Raw genomic sequence first — 14,371 nt, forward strand, 5'->3', positions numbered from 1 at the left:
GAGGTGTCTCGAGTAGGTGGTCGATCGAAGTTGTCTGAAATAGACCCTGCTCGAGCTGGAAAAGGTAACACTAAACAAGGCCTTGTGGGCGCGTGTCGGTTCGTGCCCTAGGGAATTAGGGGCCGATGAAAGATTATTCGATCAGGTCGGCGTGGTAAACAATGCGTGCAGATGGAGACGTCGAATCGACAGAATTATCGGTTCGACAATTGTGGAATCAAGAGGCCTCGCGTCCACTGGAAAGCCCAAAAAAACCGCAGATCCAAGAAAGCGTGGTGTTCTTTTCCAGGCGGTGAAAAGAGGAAGAGCCGGTGGAGTCGTTGCGAGGACAAGATTAAGTCGAAATGTATGCGTGCAGAACGAAATATCCGATTGAGCGAACGAGTGGGTGCAATGCTGATGCAGTTGCCAAGTGGCGTAGGAATAAACGTGCAGTGGAAGTCGACAAGCGAGACCGTACGTGCCAGGCAAGAGCTGTGGTAGAAACCTCAGGACAATGCCAAATCACAGCAGTGGATGATGAAGTGTTGCCTCGGCTGGCCAAGGACCACGAAAGGGCAAGCGAGACTCGCAAACACAGGTAGGTGCAGACTTTCCAGGTGTCAAGCGACTGCCCAAAGGCAAGGAGAATCAAGTGCCCCGCAAGAATGAAGAGCTGGGTTGATGCCGAGATGCTTTTCTGATTCGAAGTTGTGTTCCTTCGATGATTTGGTGATGGATCGGCTTGGGCGGGTCGAAATTAGAGAAGAGGCAGAATGCTGATCGAAGCAACTGAAGACGAAGAATAAAATACAGTCGAATTAAGTCGAGGTGTAGAGTCGAGGGTCGAGGGTAGAGTCGATGCTCCAAATCCTTGCTGGATTTCCGTTCCGTTTGATACGGGTTGATGGGTTGTCGGATGGGGATGCCGGTGCAAGCACGAAGGCAACGAGATTTTGCGTGGACGCGACCAACCAACAAAGCCAGCTAGATCGAGAAGCGGCGCACAAAGGAAGGAAGGGGGGAAGTATGGGGTAAAGAGGGAGGGAGAGGGAGAAAGAGGAGGAAGGAAAGGGCGGGTCGACAAGATGAGAAGAGAGGAGAGGAGGAGTTAGAGAAGAACAAAGAGTAGGAAGAGGAGAAGGAGGGAAAGATGGATTCTGTCACTGGATGGGCTGGATGATTGATGGAGGAGGCGGCGAAGGGCGAGGGCAGTTCACGCTGGGCTCACAGTGGCCTCAGGTCCACTACCCAATGGAATAGCGCCAGCCAGCACACCCAGGGGCTGCCGGCGGCCAATCAAAATGCAGGATTGTGGGGATCTCGCAGTGAGAGGTACCTCGCCAGCAGTGGGATAGCCCGCTGCTGGGCTGGTAACCTGGTACAGCACCGGGCTCGACTCAGTCGCCACGGAATACCTGGCAGTTTCAAGGTTTGAAGGCAAATTTATGGATTCCAGTCGTCCATTCTACGGGATTCTTCACACGACACTCGGAATCTTCCACGAGATGATTGTCCGTCTCTAACAGGCCCCTGGCGAGCCTGTGACAACTGCCAATGTGGTTCAATGGTCTGCAGTGGGTTTCCGGGTTCCTTGGGCAGGCACGCATGCAGGCCCGCCGCCCCTGGCAAAGACTCTGAGCATCAGTGCAGTGAGGTGTGCTTGCCTGCAGGGACTGAGGGCCAATCACAGCGCTGCCCTCAGGCCTCAGGGGCAAAACTCTCAGGTTCCCGTTGACTTTGGGATGACATCCCCCCCATTGTCGATCGGGGAGGCGGCATGTCCCAACTCCAAGAGCCATGGAGAGGCGAGGCGATGGAATCCTCCAGTGGCCAGGCTTCCATCAGGACCTAGAGCCGCAACAAGGACGAATCACCAAAGCCACTCGACACTTGCAAAGAACGTCCTCTGGACCCACCGCTCACCGCCCTGAACTCTCGCGGTGCTGTGAAATTTGATTCGAGTCCGCGCGAGCCTCGAACGGCCAGTCACGTCGAGAGGTCCCATTAATAGCCTCGAGCAGGACCCTAGCGCAGCAGCTGGCGATGACTGATGTGGCATGTGGAGGGTGGTGGTGCCGTGGTTGGGTGGTTGGGTGGTGACCGTAGTGGTGGGTGAGACCACGAGGCCAGCCTGGCCGCCAGCGTCTAGTGTTGCCTTCGCTTGGCGAATCAGGAGCCGCGCGCACGAACCGATGTGAAGAACCCAACATCGCCGTTCGTTATGCATGCCATCGGGCAGCCCCGTAAGCCCGTACTATTATGTACGCCATTGCCATCGCTGGAAAGTGATGGAGATGCCGTGATTGGGATCCTTCCTTCTTTCCTGCCGGCTTCTGTTTATGGCCAACAACATGGGGGGGAGGGAGAATGATTTACTATCCGGACCTAGGTACCTCCTGACGCTGGGCACTGGAATCACACGCGCCTGTCACTCCAGCGCGTCCAGGATTTCGGGTCCGTGTTGCGTTTCATCCGGGTACTTGCGTTAAGGAGATACCTTATGACTGGCGTAGTCATAGGTCAGAGATCAAGTATTCTTCCATCTGCCAAGCCTTAGCCCCTCCGACCCCTTTCAATTTCCAGATCCACCATCCCGCTTCCCGCCGTATTGCGATTCACTGCCGAGGGCTCCAACCTCGAAAAGGGCAGCCCACTGTTGTCTCCGTGTGATCCGACTTTCTCAGAATAGTAACATCGTTACTCGGACGGTTGGACCCCGTGTCTACAATGTCCCTGACTGACTGCTGCGCTCAGCGCTTTGGTGTAGTAATATGAGGGCAGCCCGTGCCCCCCCCCCCCCCGGGGGTGGTACCGCGACACAGACGCCAGTCGTGGTATGCCGCCATGTGCCGTGCATCACAACAAAGAGCCAGCATGCCTGTCCATCATCAACCACCACCAACAACAGATCTGTGCGTCCTATCAACGGCCGTTGAAACAAGTCGCGAAAAGCTCCAACCCCATTATCGGCATCCACATGCCAGCCACAAGCACACTCGTCGATCAAACAGCCGCCTCTTTGGCCACTTTACCCGACTGCGGCATCCGCCACGAGAAGTCAGATGCGGGCAGCGCGCGTTGTCTCATTTCCATCACCTGCAGCTGTAGCACCAGGGATATTTTGTCCGGGCGCGGCTAACCAGCAAATCTCGAGCCGTCATCTCGTCGCGGCTACGGCAGACGGCGGCTAAGCGAGAGCTATGATGGCGGCGAGAACCAGCCAGAGAGCTCATCCCATGCACCTCATCTGCGATACGGCGATGCTGCGGCTGGGCCATCTATGACAGGCGTCCCCCGCCCTGCATCATGCAGGGTGCCATTGTCGTTGGTGCGGAGCGAGGGGTCTCTGCCGTCACAGGGCGCTTAACTCCAACTCGCGGTTGGCCAATGGCCACGGAGCTGCCAAACCGGTCAAGGCCTCATGGGCGGCATGCAGCAGCGTCATCTGCAGAAGATGGCCATGTCGGGTGGGAGCGGCTGCACTGACAACGTGTTTGGACACAGCGCGTGGCGGTTATGCTTGTTTCTTTTCCTATCTGTCTCTCTGCCGCCCGGCGCCCTACGGCCCGCGCGTGTTGTGTTGCCCCGGATTCGATGTCTCCACATTCCGGAGTTCCATCCCGGCTACATGGTGACCTCGATGAGACCTCAGACCAGTGCGTGCTTGCTTTCCGGCTGTCTAATTTCGTCATGGAACACAAGCAATGTCTCACGGGACACGAGAATGTTACTCACGTTCTCGGCAACTATGAGACATCAGCCACGCATATCTAGGACTGTTGGCTGAGCCTCCAAGTGATCCAGTCATTACAAGCCGAAATAACGACAGTAACAAGACGACCAACGTAGCATATTCATCAATCACTTTGCCACAGTGTCACCAGTCTAGCAACAGTCGCAGCACCCCGCCATAGGAAGTAACTCTGTTCACTTGATCATGATGATGGTCTGGGGCAGCCCCTCGAGTAGTGATAATCAAGTTCCCGTACACACCTCAATACTATGTAGTTCAAGGGTTATAATTATTCTCTCCTATTTAATCCCAGTGCCTGATAGGATGTAGTCAAACGACCAGTCTAAGTTCCATGACGAAGTAACCACGTAGTTATCTCTTCCACCACCACCTATAGCGGGACCTTACGCAGGCGGTCCACGTTTTCCGAGATAGAGCTATACAGGCTCTTGGCATAGCATAGACCTCTTTTCTAGACGATCAAAATCTTCCAGGTGAGCGCGGAAGATCGTGATATCCTTGGAGACCTATCTTTGATTCTTGATCATCTCCAGCAAAGGGCTTCGCTATGTAAATATGCGGGACGCAACTATGCCACCTAAACACTCCAATATCAGCATCCGACAATAGCTTTCCCTAGCCATCTAAAGATTCTCACAGAAACTACGATCTTAAAATTATTTTTTTATACTACTCAAGATTCTATCGACGCTACAGCGCCAGAGTGTCAAGTTGCTTTGCCGCCCCAGCTCGAGAACAGTCAACCGAGGGCAGTATCAAAATATTCTCTATAACATTTGCCCACAAGGCAGAACGGTCTTTTGTGTCTCTTAAAATTTGATCATGAATCAAGCGTACACTTTGTCTAGTCGCAGGCATGGTGGCTCTAGGATATCGTGAGGTCAACTTGTACGCCACCCGAATGATAGCTCTCATTCTGGTATCCATTTTTTTCCCGCATGTCCACACGCCCCGACGCATCGACCGTGGCAAATAATCCCCTCAATCGTGCTATTTATCAACTGGTCGGTTAGCTCAGTTGGTTAGAGCGTCGTACTAATAATGCGAAGGTCATGAGTTCGACCCTCATACTGACCATGTTGTCTTGAAGTTCATCGAGCATCAAGATGCTTCCTTTTTGGTGCTTTTTTCTTTTGCACACCACGGCAAGGATAGCTGACTCCGCGCTGGCATCGGAAACAATGACGTTCATGGCTTTTAGGACCAACTTTGTATATAATAACACCATGTCCATTCGACATCCCCATTGAAAAATCAAGGAGTGTTCATCAGCAACGTGGGGGTCCAAGTAGTGAACAAATGAAGCTATACACCAAACCATCACAAGGAAAGTTAACAATCATATTCAGATGGAATATAAATATAATATATTTATTACACTAGGAATCTATGTATTATGCATATAGATACATGTAAGAATATGTATACGAACATATACTATGATCAGTCTCTTCTATTGCTAACCATTTACTACCCTACACCTCTCTGACTCTCAGTGTGCACAACCATGGGATTCAGCTTCAGCTATGATTCCTTCCTACCCTAATGGGAATTGTTGAGAAGCCTCTTTGTTCCATTTTTGGAACACGTGTATTGGTAAGTAATTACTATGCATCTTCTCGGCTGAAACAGGGGCCAACAAGTCCGTCTGCAGAGTGCAAGCATCACTTGTCACCCCAGCCACGGGTGCATCTTAAAGTGGATAACAGGGAAGACGGAACACAGTTGCGACGCCCTTGGATCCCATTGCTCCAAAGCGGGGTAGTCTTCCACTCCGTCACCTGAGGCGCGCCGTATAAGCCGAATGGCTGACATGCATGCCCTTCTTGCTTCTCTTCCCCGGCATCTACAAACGCCAAAACCACCAACCTTACCCATGATCACCAACACCACACCAACCCCATCTTGGGCATATCAAAGAGGGGGGGCCGGGGGCGTCATGTGTACACTTTGGGGGTTCTTCGTCATTTAGCATATACATGCACCTTTGGGCATCATGGGGGAGTTGGAAGTGGACGCAGCTTGCAGCAGGAGCCAGCTCAGCAGCACACCACCAGGGAGTTCCCCCTCGATCAGCCCCACGCCATATCTCGCCAGATCTGGGGCTCATGTGTCCAGTGAAACGTCAGACTGGTCATAGCTCCTTTGGTCAAGCTCCGGATGATACATCATGATGAGACAGATACGCTGCTCCCGGGGTTCGACGCCCCCAACCGACTAGGGGAGGGGGGATGAGAGTCCCATCATCACTACCCATCATCATCGGACTCTGTCAAAATGCGAACCTTCCGGGCCAGTTGTAGGGCTTTTCCACTTTGCATCCCCGCTCCGGAGCTCAGCCCTGTGAGGGCTCAAGCCGTCCCTCCCTTATCGGCCTGAACATCATTTCCCTTCGGGCCCCGGTTCAGCCTTGCACTGCCTCCCTCCTCTATTACCCCTCCCCGACCACATCAGATGGAGTCCCGTATGATGAAACCCCCCAATTTCGGGCCGTATCGTGCGCTCATCTCGCCAACGCCTGCCTGTTAAGCTGGTGAAACCGAGCTTCCTCGCTCTTTTCCCCCTTTTCTGTGCCGCGGGCCCTCACGCGGTTGATAATAGGCGCCACGGGGTGGCCGTCACGGAAGGATTCTAGCATGCGCAACAACACCCACGTCCACCCGACTCCGAACGTCCATGTACCGGTACTTCCCCCACGGACAGCCCAATAGCATCAATCCATCTGGCATTGCTTCACCAGTCAAGATCGATGGGTAGGCGACCACCCCCCCTTCCCTTTTCAAAGTTCCCCACAAGGCTGACCCTCACGTCAGAGACATGACCCCCCTTCACCTTCCCCCTGGTCGTGCTAGCTTGTCCGACAAGGCGATCCGCTAGCAAACCTTGTGGATAGAAGAACTATTCCAGAAGGGACTAGAGGCACGTTGTGCGAACTGCTCGTACATGGGGTGTCGGCATTCGCTCTCATCGGGTTGATGAGCAGCAGTGCAGACTACAGAGCATGCTGCCCATTTTGGGTCGGGCTGCCAAGGGCACCGTAAGCAGAGGATTCTCGGCCTAGAAATCGACCGACTGGACCCAGCCGCATGTGGGTTGCTCACGTCGAAACCCGGCAGTGACGCCCGAATTCCTGATGATGCTCCTCACTCTGAACGTAAGGCTGAAGAATCACCCGACGTGGAACATGCGTCCTAGAACAGGTCTTTAGTGTGATAAGTCATTAGTCACACAACCTTGAAAACAAGCCGACCACAATAAGCATATCTCGCGAGAAACCACTCCACAAGACTTTGCGAACCGCCAGTATTTCTCAGTCTTAGAAATCGTAAAAAAAAAATGTCTCTTTAGAAGAAAAGTCTCATAACATACACCCTGAAATCGCAGAAAAAAAATGAAACCTTTCGCCATCCCTTGACTAACAGCGTAAAAGCCGGTGGAGAAAGAACCCCAGGGTATTGGGAATGGCAACAGAAACAGAATACATGTGGCGGTGTAAGTAGGCCCCAAAAGAAAAGTAGGAAGAAAGAAAAATAGACAAGTCGAGCCATTGTGCCAAAAGCAAGTCCGAGTAGGCTCGAAATGTCGTTGGTCATATCTCGTATCATGATGTCCATTGGCCCTTGCGGGCAATACTTTTAGCGTCACCATCCGATTCTCTCAGCGCATCTCCTCCGGGAGAACGTTGGGGCCGTAGAAACCTCCCTCGCCGTGTTCTCGCCCGGCAGCAGCACACGCCATACACACACCGCCGCCATAGACGCGGGTGTGGCGAGTCCACCCGGTGCCATTGTCATCGAGGACCCCAACGATTTGCCCGTGCAACTCAATTTCCCTCTGGGTGAATGGTTCCTCTCCGGGTCCCGATGCAGACTGGGTCGTCGGAGGTGCCGGTGGGAGTAAAGGGCTGCTAGGGGGGTAGGAGCTTGGGGAGAAGAAGAGATCCGCCTCAGACTCAGAAGACTGTCTCGAGATGGGTATCCCGATAGGAATTGTCTTGTTGTAGGATAACCGCCGCGCGTGGGAGGTCGTTGAGGCCGTGCCGGGCCGGGATCCAGGGCTGGCGGTGGATGGCGATGTGTAATCCGGGTTCGATTGGTGGATGAGGCTATCCTGGCTGTGGGGGCCGCCTTGGAGAGTGAAGACGGTGGTGCTCAATTCCGGAGGTGTTAGGGGCGGCGCGGGAGGAGGCCGTGACATGACATGTCGGAGCGGCCCGTCACTGACAGCATTGTACCCTTGGTCGACGTGGAGTGCTCCCCGGGCCGTTGGCGGCTCGTCACTGCTGAAGCTCACGTGGTGGTGGCCTCTCATGCTGCCACCGCTTGTAGTGCCCAGTTTGCGCTGCTTCTCATTCATGGTCCGGGGGAAATCCTGATATATGCGTCGCCAGCTCTGATTCTGTTCTGGTGGCGGCAATTGATCCTTTACCAAGGTATCTTGCCAAACGACAGATTTGGGGCGCGAGGTGCGACATGCGTTGCGGCTGTCTGACTGGGATATCCACAATCGCAGGCGACGAATGCAGAAGCGCAGAATGACGACGATGGCGAAAATAGAAAGGCCACTCTGGAGCGCCGCCCATGCGGGCGGTTGGCCGCTCAAGTAGTTGTTTGCCCAGCTGGTGGTGGAGGTGCTGGCGCTGGTTGCGTCCGGCATGGTACCGCGACTGAGCTGCGCGACTTTGGCGGGCTCTGGCGGGCTCTGGTGCGAAATGGGCGTCAGCCGGGGTGGGATCAGCCGCTAGTAGAAGTCACTCTACTTTGTGCTGTCAGACGGGAACTTGTGGGATGTGCCAATGTGGTCGTCTCTTCAACGTTATGTCGGCATAGGGACGGGGCCGGGTGGAGTAGCGTCGGTGAGACAGGATCTGGCTCTTGTTGCTGGAGCACGAGACGGGTTATTTTCTGCCGCCGAGTCTTGCAAAGGAAAAGCAAAGTGACCGCAGCCCGTGGTGGCCTGGGAGGAACCAAGGTTCGGGATGCAGAGCCAAAGGATTTTGGGCTGGTGGGATGGGACGTGATTTGCCGTAACAGGAATGCAGGGGAGAGTTTCAAAACAGAATGAAACCAAACGGAGCAGGACAAGACACCCAATTTAAGTAATTGGGGTTGGCGGGCACGTTGCGAATTGCGATGGGGGTCGTTCCTTGGGACCTTGTTGACCTCCGGGCTCGAGTGGTTGGCGGGGGCACCGGGGCAGCGAGGCCTGTCTTGTACTTGTATGAGGTACTCCGTATAGGCTCAAGGATGACCGGGTGTTAAAATGACGAGTCGAAGGAACGGGGCCATCCAAGCATCCGGGCCGTATTATAGTCTGACCTGGGAATATGACATGGCCTCCTGTAGGGTAGCCACTATTGGCAAAGCAGAACCTGCAATCCTTGAAGCAGAGATACTAGCTAAAACGCCCTTGCGACTAGGGGATTGTGTGTGTCGAGGAATGTGGGAGCCCCCAGCTGGAACTGGAACTTACTTCAGCGGCTGATTGCCCCGCACCAACCCAATCGAGGTTGGGGCTACAAGGGGTTCAGCTCTGTTCCATTCACCTCAACGTCACAGACTGGCGGCAGCCAACAAGGTGCAGCGCCCTGCCGTCTGCTGGGCCTGGCTGGGGTGTGTACTTGGTATAGCACTACCAGTATCCGTACGTACTACCGATCTGGAAGGCAAGTGGCCGCGTCGGTTCCGCGCCGCCAGCAAGCTGTGGCGTTGGCGCTGTCGCGTAAGAGGTAAAAGTGCTAAAGAACAGCCCAACTTGCTCCCACGCTTGACGGGATGCCAAATCAAGACGAGTGGCCGTGGGGTGGGGAGACAAACACCATGCATCTTGGTATACTTGTAGGTATGTACTATGTATGAGACTGACCCTGGAGTGTTCCGGAATACCTACACATGCAGGTGCGAAAGGTGGATTCTTCTGCAGCCGTTCCAGCTTCCATGCAGTCAGCCTTAGTGTGAAAGTTAGTAGTAGTCGGAACTGGTCGGACTTGCACACAGCCTCGCGTATCATGACCCAACCCGTGGAGGCTGCAATTGGACACGGCCGCTGGGGAGGCCAACATGATGTGTCGCGTGGAGGAGCTATCTTGGCAAGTAATATATTTTTGCTAGATGTGAAGAGCCTCGTGACCAGTCGTGATCTGGACCAAACGGGCAGAATACTGGGGTGTCTCCTGGAAGTCTTGGCAAGGCCCCCAAATCTGCGTCGAAACCGCCAACAGAAGGCTGAGAGAACCGTAACCGTGTCAGTGCTGGGTCTAGACAACAGACAGACCGCTCAATTATTACTTACTAGTATACGGATACTATCAGGATTAGGGGCTATACGGCCTGGATCATCGAGGCCAGCGCCTAAACTTTACGAGTAGTCGCCGAGCCTCATCTTACACCCAATCCAGTCCTATCCCGGTCATGAGGCAAGGTCCCGTATAGGGAAAGCTCCATCTGAGGTGAGCCCTACGCCGGCACGCGAGCACGCGGACACGCGGGGATGGACTCGAGTTCGCGAACGAACCAATGTGACAATAGCAGCTGCGGTGCCGGAAAGATCAGCGTGATGATGGCGGCCCGTCTGCGACTTCCAGGCCAGTCATGGCCCCGATGAAAGTCGCACTTCAGCCCTGTGGGAGATCGTGGGAGATAGGGTCCTGTGTCCTGTGACCGACTGACAATCCATGATAGGCATAGCTTAAGACAAGATTCGGTACGTGTAATATGTCTCAAGTCCCTATCGTCGAATCGAGTCCGAGACCGAAATCGGGCATGGATTTGGGCGTTGGCCAGCAGGGCCTTGATGGGCGAGAGTTGTTTGGTGAAGCTACGAGGAGCCTCAGGCGGTCAGCTGCCCCCATGGCTGCTGTGATTATGGCCTCGAGGTCGCTTATGCGATTCGTACCTGCCGTATTTCGGGAATCCAGATGGCAGTTGCCCAGATTTGTTGCGATGCCGATGCGATGACGTTTGTTCCTTCCCTCCTGAGCTGTTGACCATCAAGGCAACCCTTCCACTTCACCCTTCAGGAAACCTGGAAGTTTTTTGCACCCACCATGCCGTGACCCATGGCCCATGCGATGCCAAGTGGCCTACTTGAAGCACAGACACATGGTGTTACCGCGAGCATTACGTTCAGTATCCGTTGTCCACGTCGGAGCCCGTCAGCTCGGTGGCTCAGTGACATCGACGACCGGGATAGTACGGATACGAACACCTGAACATTATTCAACCCCGGTCGCACACGATCGGAGATGTGGATTGCGCTGCGAAATGCTTTAGGTCGCTGAATCGCTCGAGCCGGGACGGAATCGAGAGGATGGAAATCTCTGTCGCGCTTCGCGCCGCCCTCTTATCCGCTGTTCTGGACTGGCCGCGCCGACTCCGCAGAAAATAGTGGGTTTCTCAGCTTTGCTGTGTTCGTGCCCGAAACCCCAGCTTGTCCATCTTTCTAGGCATCGACTCTTGAAGCCACCTCTAACTTCCAGCTGCCGTGCTATCGCCACCGGAATTTTTTTCTTCTCGGATACGAGCAACGCCGGCAGATGAAAAGGGGGCCCGACTGCGGTGGCTGCGTTTTTCACGTCGGGTCGCCGAGACGCCAGCACGTGCCACGTACCTGTAACCTCAGCTCGATCGCAACAGACCCCGACTTGCGCCAAGATCTGTCTAGTATGGAACCATTGATGAGGTATTGACAAAGACATCCTGGAGCCTTCCGTTGGTGCTCCTCGAACCTGATCCACCGCCCAACAATGGTAACGTGTGCGCGGGTTCGGAGACCAGGTACGAGGTCAAGGTCAAGATCAACTCGCCGCCTCGCACATCAGGTTGCCGAGCTAACGATAAGATGCTGCATCTCGCCGTGCTCATCACCCCTCCGCGTTCCCAGGAGGAGCGAGGGCAAGTTTCAGCCCTACGAGAGAGAGCCTGCAGCTACCCCTGCCAATGTGACCCTCCCGGTTGCCCTGCAGTTTCCTGCACTGGTTTGCTGCTCCCCTCACTCTCAGGCGCTTTCTCTGGTTCCGGTTCCACCACGCGCCGCTTTGGGACCTTGGTGGGACTTAATCCGTGATTATAACCAGTCCTCTTACAGGCCATGTCTCTTGTTGGGCGTGAACAGCATCCTATTGGCAACCCTCGAACGGTTAGGCGACGACCTTTTGCCAATAGACTGCCCTGCCCGCTTTGACCGTGGCCTTGCATCCCAACTTGTGCGAATTGACGAGTTACATCCCCGGTCATAAGCCACGAGTCAGCGACTGCGTCTCAAATGCGATGCAAGAAATTCCTTTTCCACCCGCCTTCCCGCCTCCTCCAAGTCCTGAATGAAGCTCAAGCCACTTGCCACTCTGACGGTGAGCCGTCTAACATGTCGCATCTCATGCGTTCTTACATAGTAATGGGCAACAAAGCCCCATATCGGCCGCCCAATTACAGGTGAGGATCCAACTTTGACACTGGCTCTGCTTCCTTGATCCCGTCTTATGCATGTCGTTGGCCGCGTTGCATGGGGTGCTGGTGACGAGTCACATGCCCCAACCAGCCATTCGGGGTCCTCCACTAGGACTCTGCACTCCGACATCACTTGTGCAGGATTGGTATTTGAGCCTCAACTACTATCCGCACTGCTGATGATCTTACGAATTGTACATAACGGGCACTACAGCCTCAGGCTTGTGCAATTCTTTCCTTATACGAGATAACCGCGCGGGGCAACTTGTTGTTGCACTGTCAATCTTACCTAGGCAGCAGCTCACGACGCGGAGCCTTTTCTACGAGCACGCCTTTCACTTATGCCTTCTCCTCGATCACAAACATCAGCTTCTCCTTGCCACATCTAGACTCTTGCAGCCCGTGGCGTGGACAGCAGACCTAGAATCTCCACCTGCCGATGGTCCTCAGCCCGGCGTGACGCGTCCTAAGAGGCGCATGCCTCGAGAGTCTCGAGTCATGTGGGGAACACGGCATATTCCCATAAGCGGTGGTGATCTGATGGGGATGGAATCAATATGGTGGCTCTTTTTTCTTTCTTTCTTGCGTGTCATGAATACAATGGCTGTCTATCTACTCGTACATGTTGCGAACTGGTCGCGCATGAGTCCCGATGAGTCACGGGGGTATGACCCCGTGCCGTTATCCACGCAACCCAGAAAACGCCCCTTTTCCCATCCGCCACTGCCTGATGCTAGGAAGTATTGTCTTCTCTATTATTCCCCGTTGATGAGAGGGCATCCTTGCCGCCCGCCTACTTGCTGAGGAACCCCTTGGGCCCGCCCCAGGTGCCCTTGACCATGGACGCGAAGTACACCCAGGGGAAGAAGTCCTTCTTGAGGTAGTAGAACAGCCGCCGCGGCTCAGCCTGGTCGAACCCGATCAGGTCGCCAAACGTCTCCTTGGGCTCCCCGCCGTACTTGAACTCGGCCAGCAGCACCTTGCCGTACTGCGTCAGCAGCGGGCACGACGTGTACCCGTCGTAGGCTGCCTCGGCCGCCTTGCCCTCCATCGCCCGCAGTACGTTGCCCGCCACCACGGGCGTCTGCGCCGTAATCGCCGCCGCCGTCTTGGAAGTCGGCAGGCTCGACGCGTCGCCCGCCGACCACACGTTGGGGTACCTGATGTGCTGCAGCGTGTACTGGTCCACGTCCACGTACCCGGCCTCGTTGGCCAGCGGGCTGTTCTTGACGAAGGCGTGTGGCCCCATCTTGGGCACCGCGTGCAGCAGGTCGAACCGCCGGACCACCTTCTCCTGGCCGTCCGGGCGGGCGAAGGTGGCCTTGTCGCCGTCGATGGAGACGAGGTCGTGCTGGAACAGGCCCTCGACGCCCCGCTCCTGGCGCAGGCTCTCGAGCTTGGCAGCGTACTTGGGCACGGCGAACATGGCGCCCAGGCCCGACGCGAAGGTGATGCGCACGGGGGAGTTGGCGCGGTCGGTGGCGTTGTACAGACCCGCGCGCTTCCAGTGGTCGAGGGCCAGCCACATGATCTTCTGCGGGGCGCCGGCGCACTTGACGACGCCGGCGGGCTGGGAGAAGATGGCGTCGCCCTTGGTCAGGGCCTCGATGTTGCGATAGACCTTGTCGACCGAGTCGTAGCCGTAGATGGAGGAGACGGGGGCGGAGGGGTCGGCGAGGGCCTCGGGCAGGCCCTTGATGGTGGAGAAGTCGACCTTGATGCCCGGGGCGACGACGAGGTGGTCGTAGCTTAGGCGGCCGCCGCTGCCGAGGGTGAGGGTGTTGTCTTCGGGGGCGAAGGAGCCGACGGGCTCGCGGTACAGCTTGAGCTTGGGGTCGACGAGGCTGTCGAGAGGCCGGCGCAGCTCCTCCTTGGTCTTGAGGCCACCGCCAACGAGGGTCCAGCCGGGCTGGTAGTGGTGCCACTGAGCGGGGTCGACGATGGCGATGTCATCCTGGGAGAAGCGGCCGGAGCGCAGCAGCTGGTGGCTGATGGCCATGCCTGCCGAGCCGCCACCCACAACGACGACCTTGTGGCTTCGCGCTGCTGGGCTGACGGGTGATGAGACAGGAGACGACGTCGACGTAGCAGTGGCGAGGGTCCGGGCTGTGCGCGCGAGGGTCCGACGAGCGGGGCGGACCGCTGAAGCGGCGCTGCGGCTGCAGATCATCTTGTGATAGTGATGTCTGGG

General features: G+C 55.7%; 2 protein-coding genes and 1 non-coding gene across 3 annotated transcripts; 1 reads left to right on the plus strand and 2 right to left on the minus strand.

The window, feature by feature from the left end:
• The first annotated feature begins 4,739 nt into the window (after window positions 1-4,739).
• ACO1O0_004893 lies at window positions 4,740-4,813 on the plus strand. Its single transcript has one exon. It is a non-coding gene; the product is annotated as a tRNA-Ile (tRNA).
• A 2,580-nt stretch (window positions 4,814-7,393) lies between these two features.
• Window positions 7,394-8,392, minus strand: ACO1O0_004894 (uncharacterized protein; the record flags this gene model as incomplete). The annotated part of the gene is made up of 1 exon (XM_083194326.1): window positions 7,394-8,392. The coding sequence occupies one exon, from the start codon at window positions 8,390-8,392 to the stop codon at window positions 7,394-7,396; it is 999 nt and encodes a 332-aa protein (XP_083049239.1).
• Window positions 8,393-12,973: 4,581 nt separating this feature from the next.
• On the minus strand, window positions 12,974-14,350 carry ACO1O0_004895 (uncharacterized protein; the record flags this gene model as incomplete). Its single annotated transcript, XM_083194327.1, has 1 exon — window positions 12,974-14,350. The coding sequence occupies one exon, from the start codon at window positions 14,348-14,350 to the stop codon at window positions 12,974-12,976; it is 1,377 nt and encodes a 458-aa protein (XP_083049240.1).
• Window positions 14,351-14,371: the final 21 nt, after the last annotated feature.

This window comes from Amphichorda felina (genome assembly GCF_050947745.1).
Source record: "Amphichorda felina strain 45539 chromosome Unknown scaffold_5, whole genome shotgun sequence".
Classification (NCBI taxonomy): domain Eukaryota; kingdom Fungi; phylum Ascomycota; class Sordariomycetes; order Hypocreales; family Bionectriaceae; genus Amphichorda; species Amphichorda felina.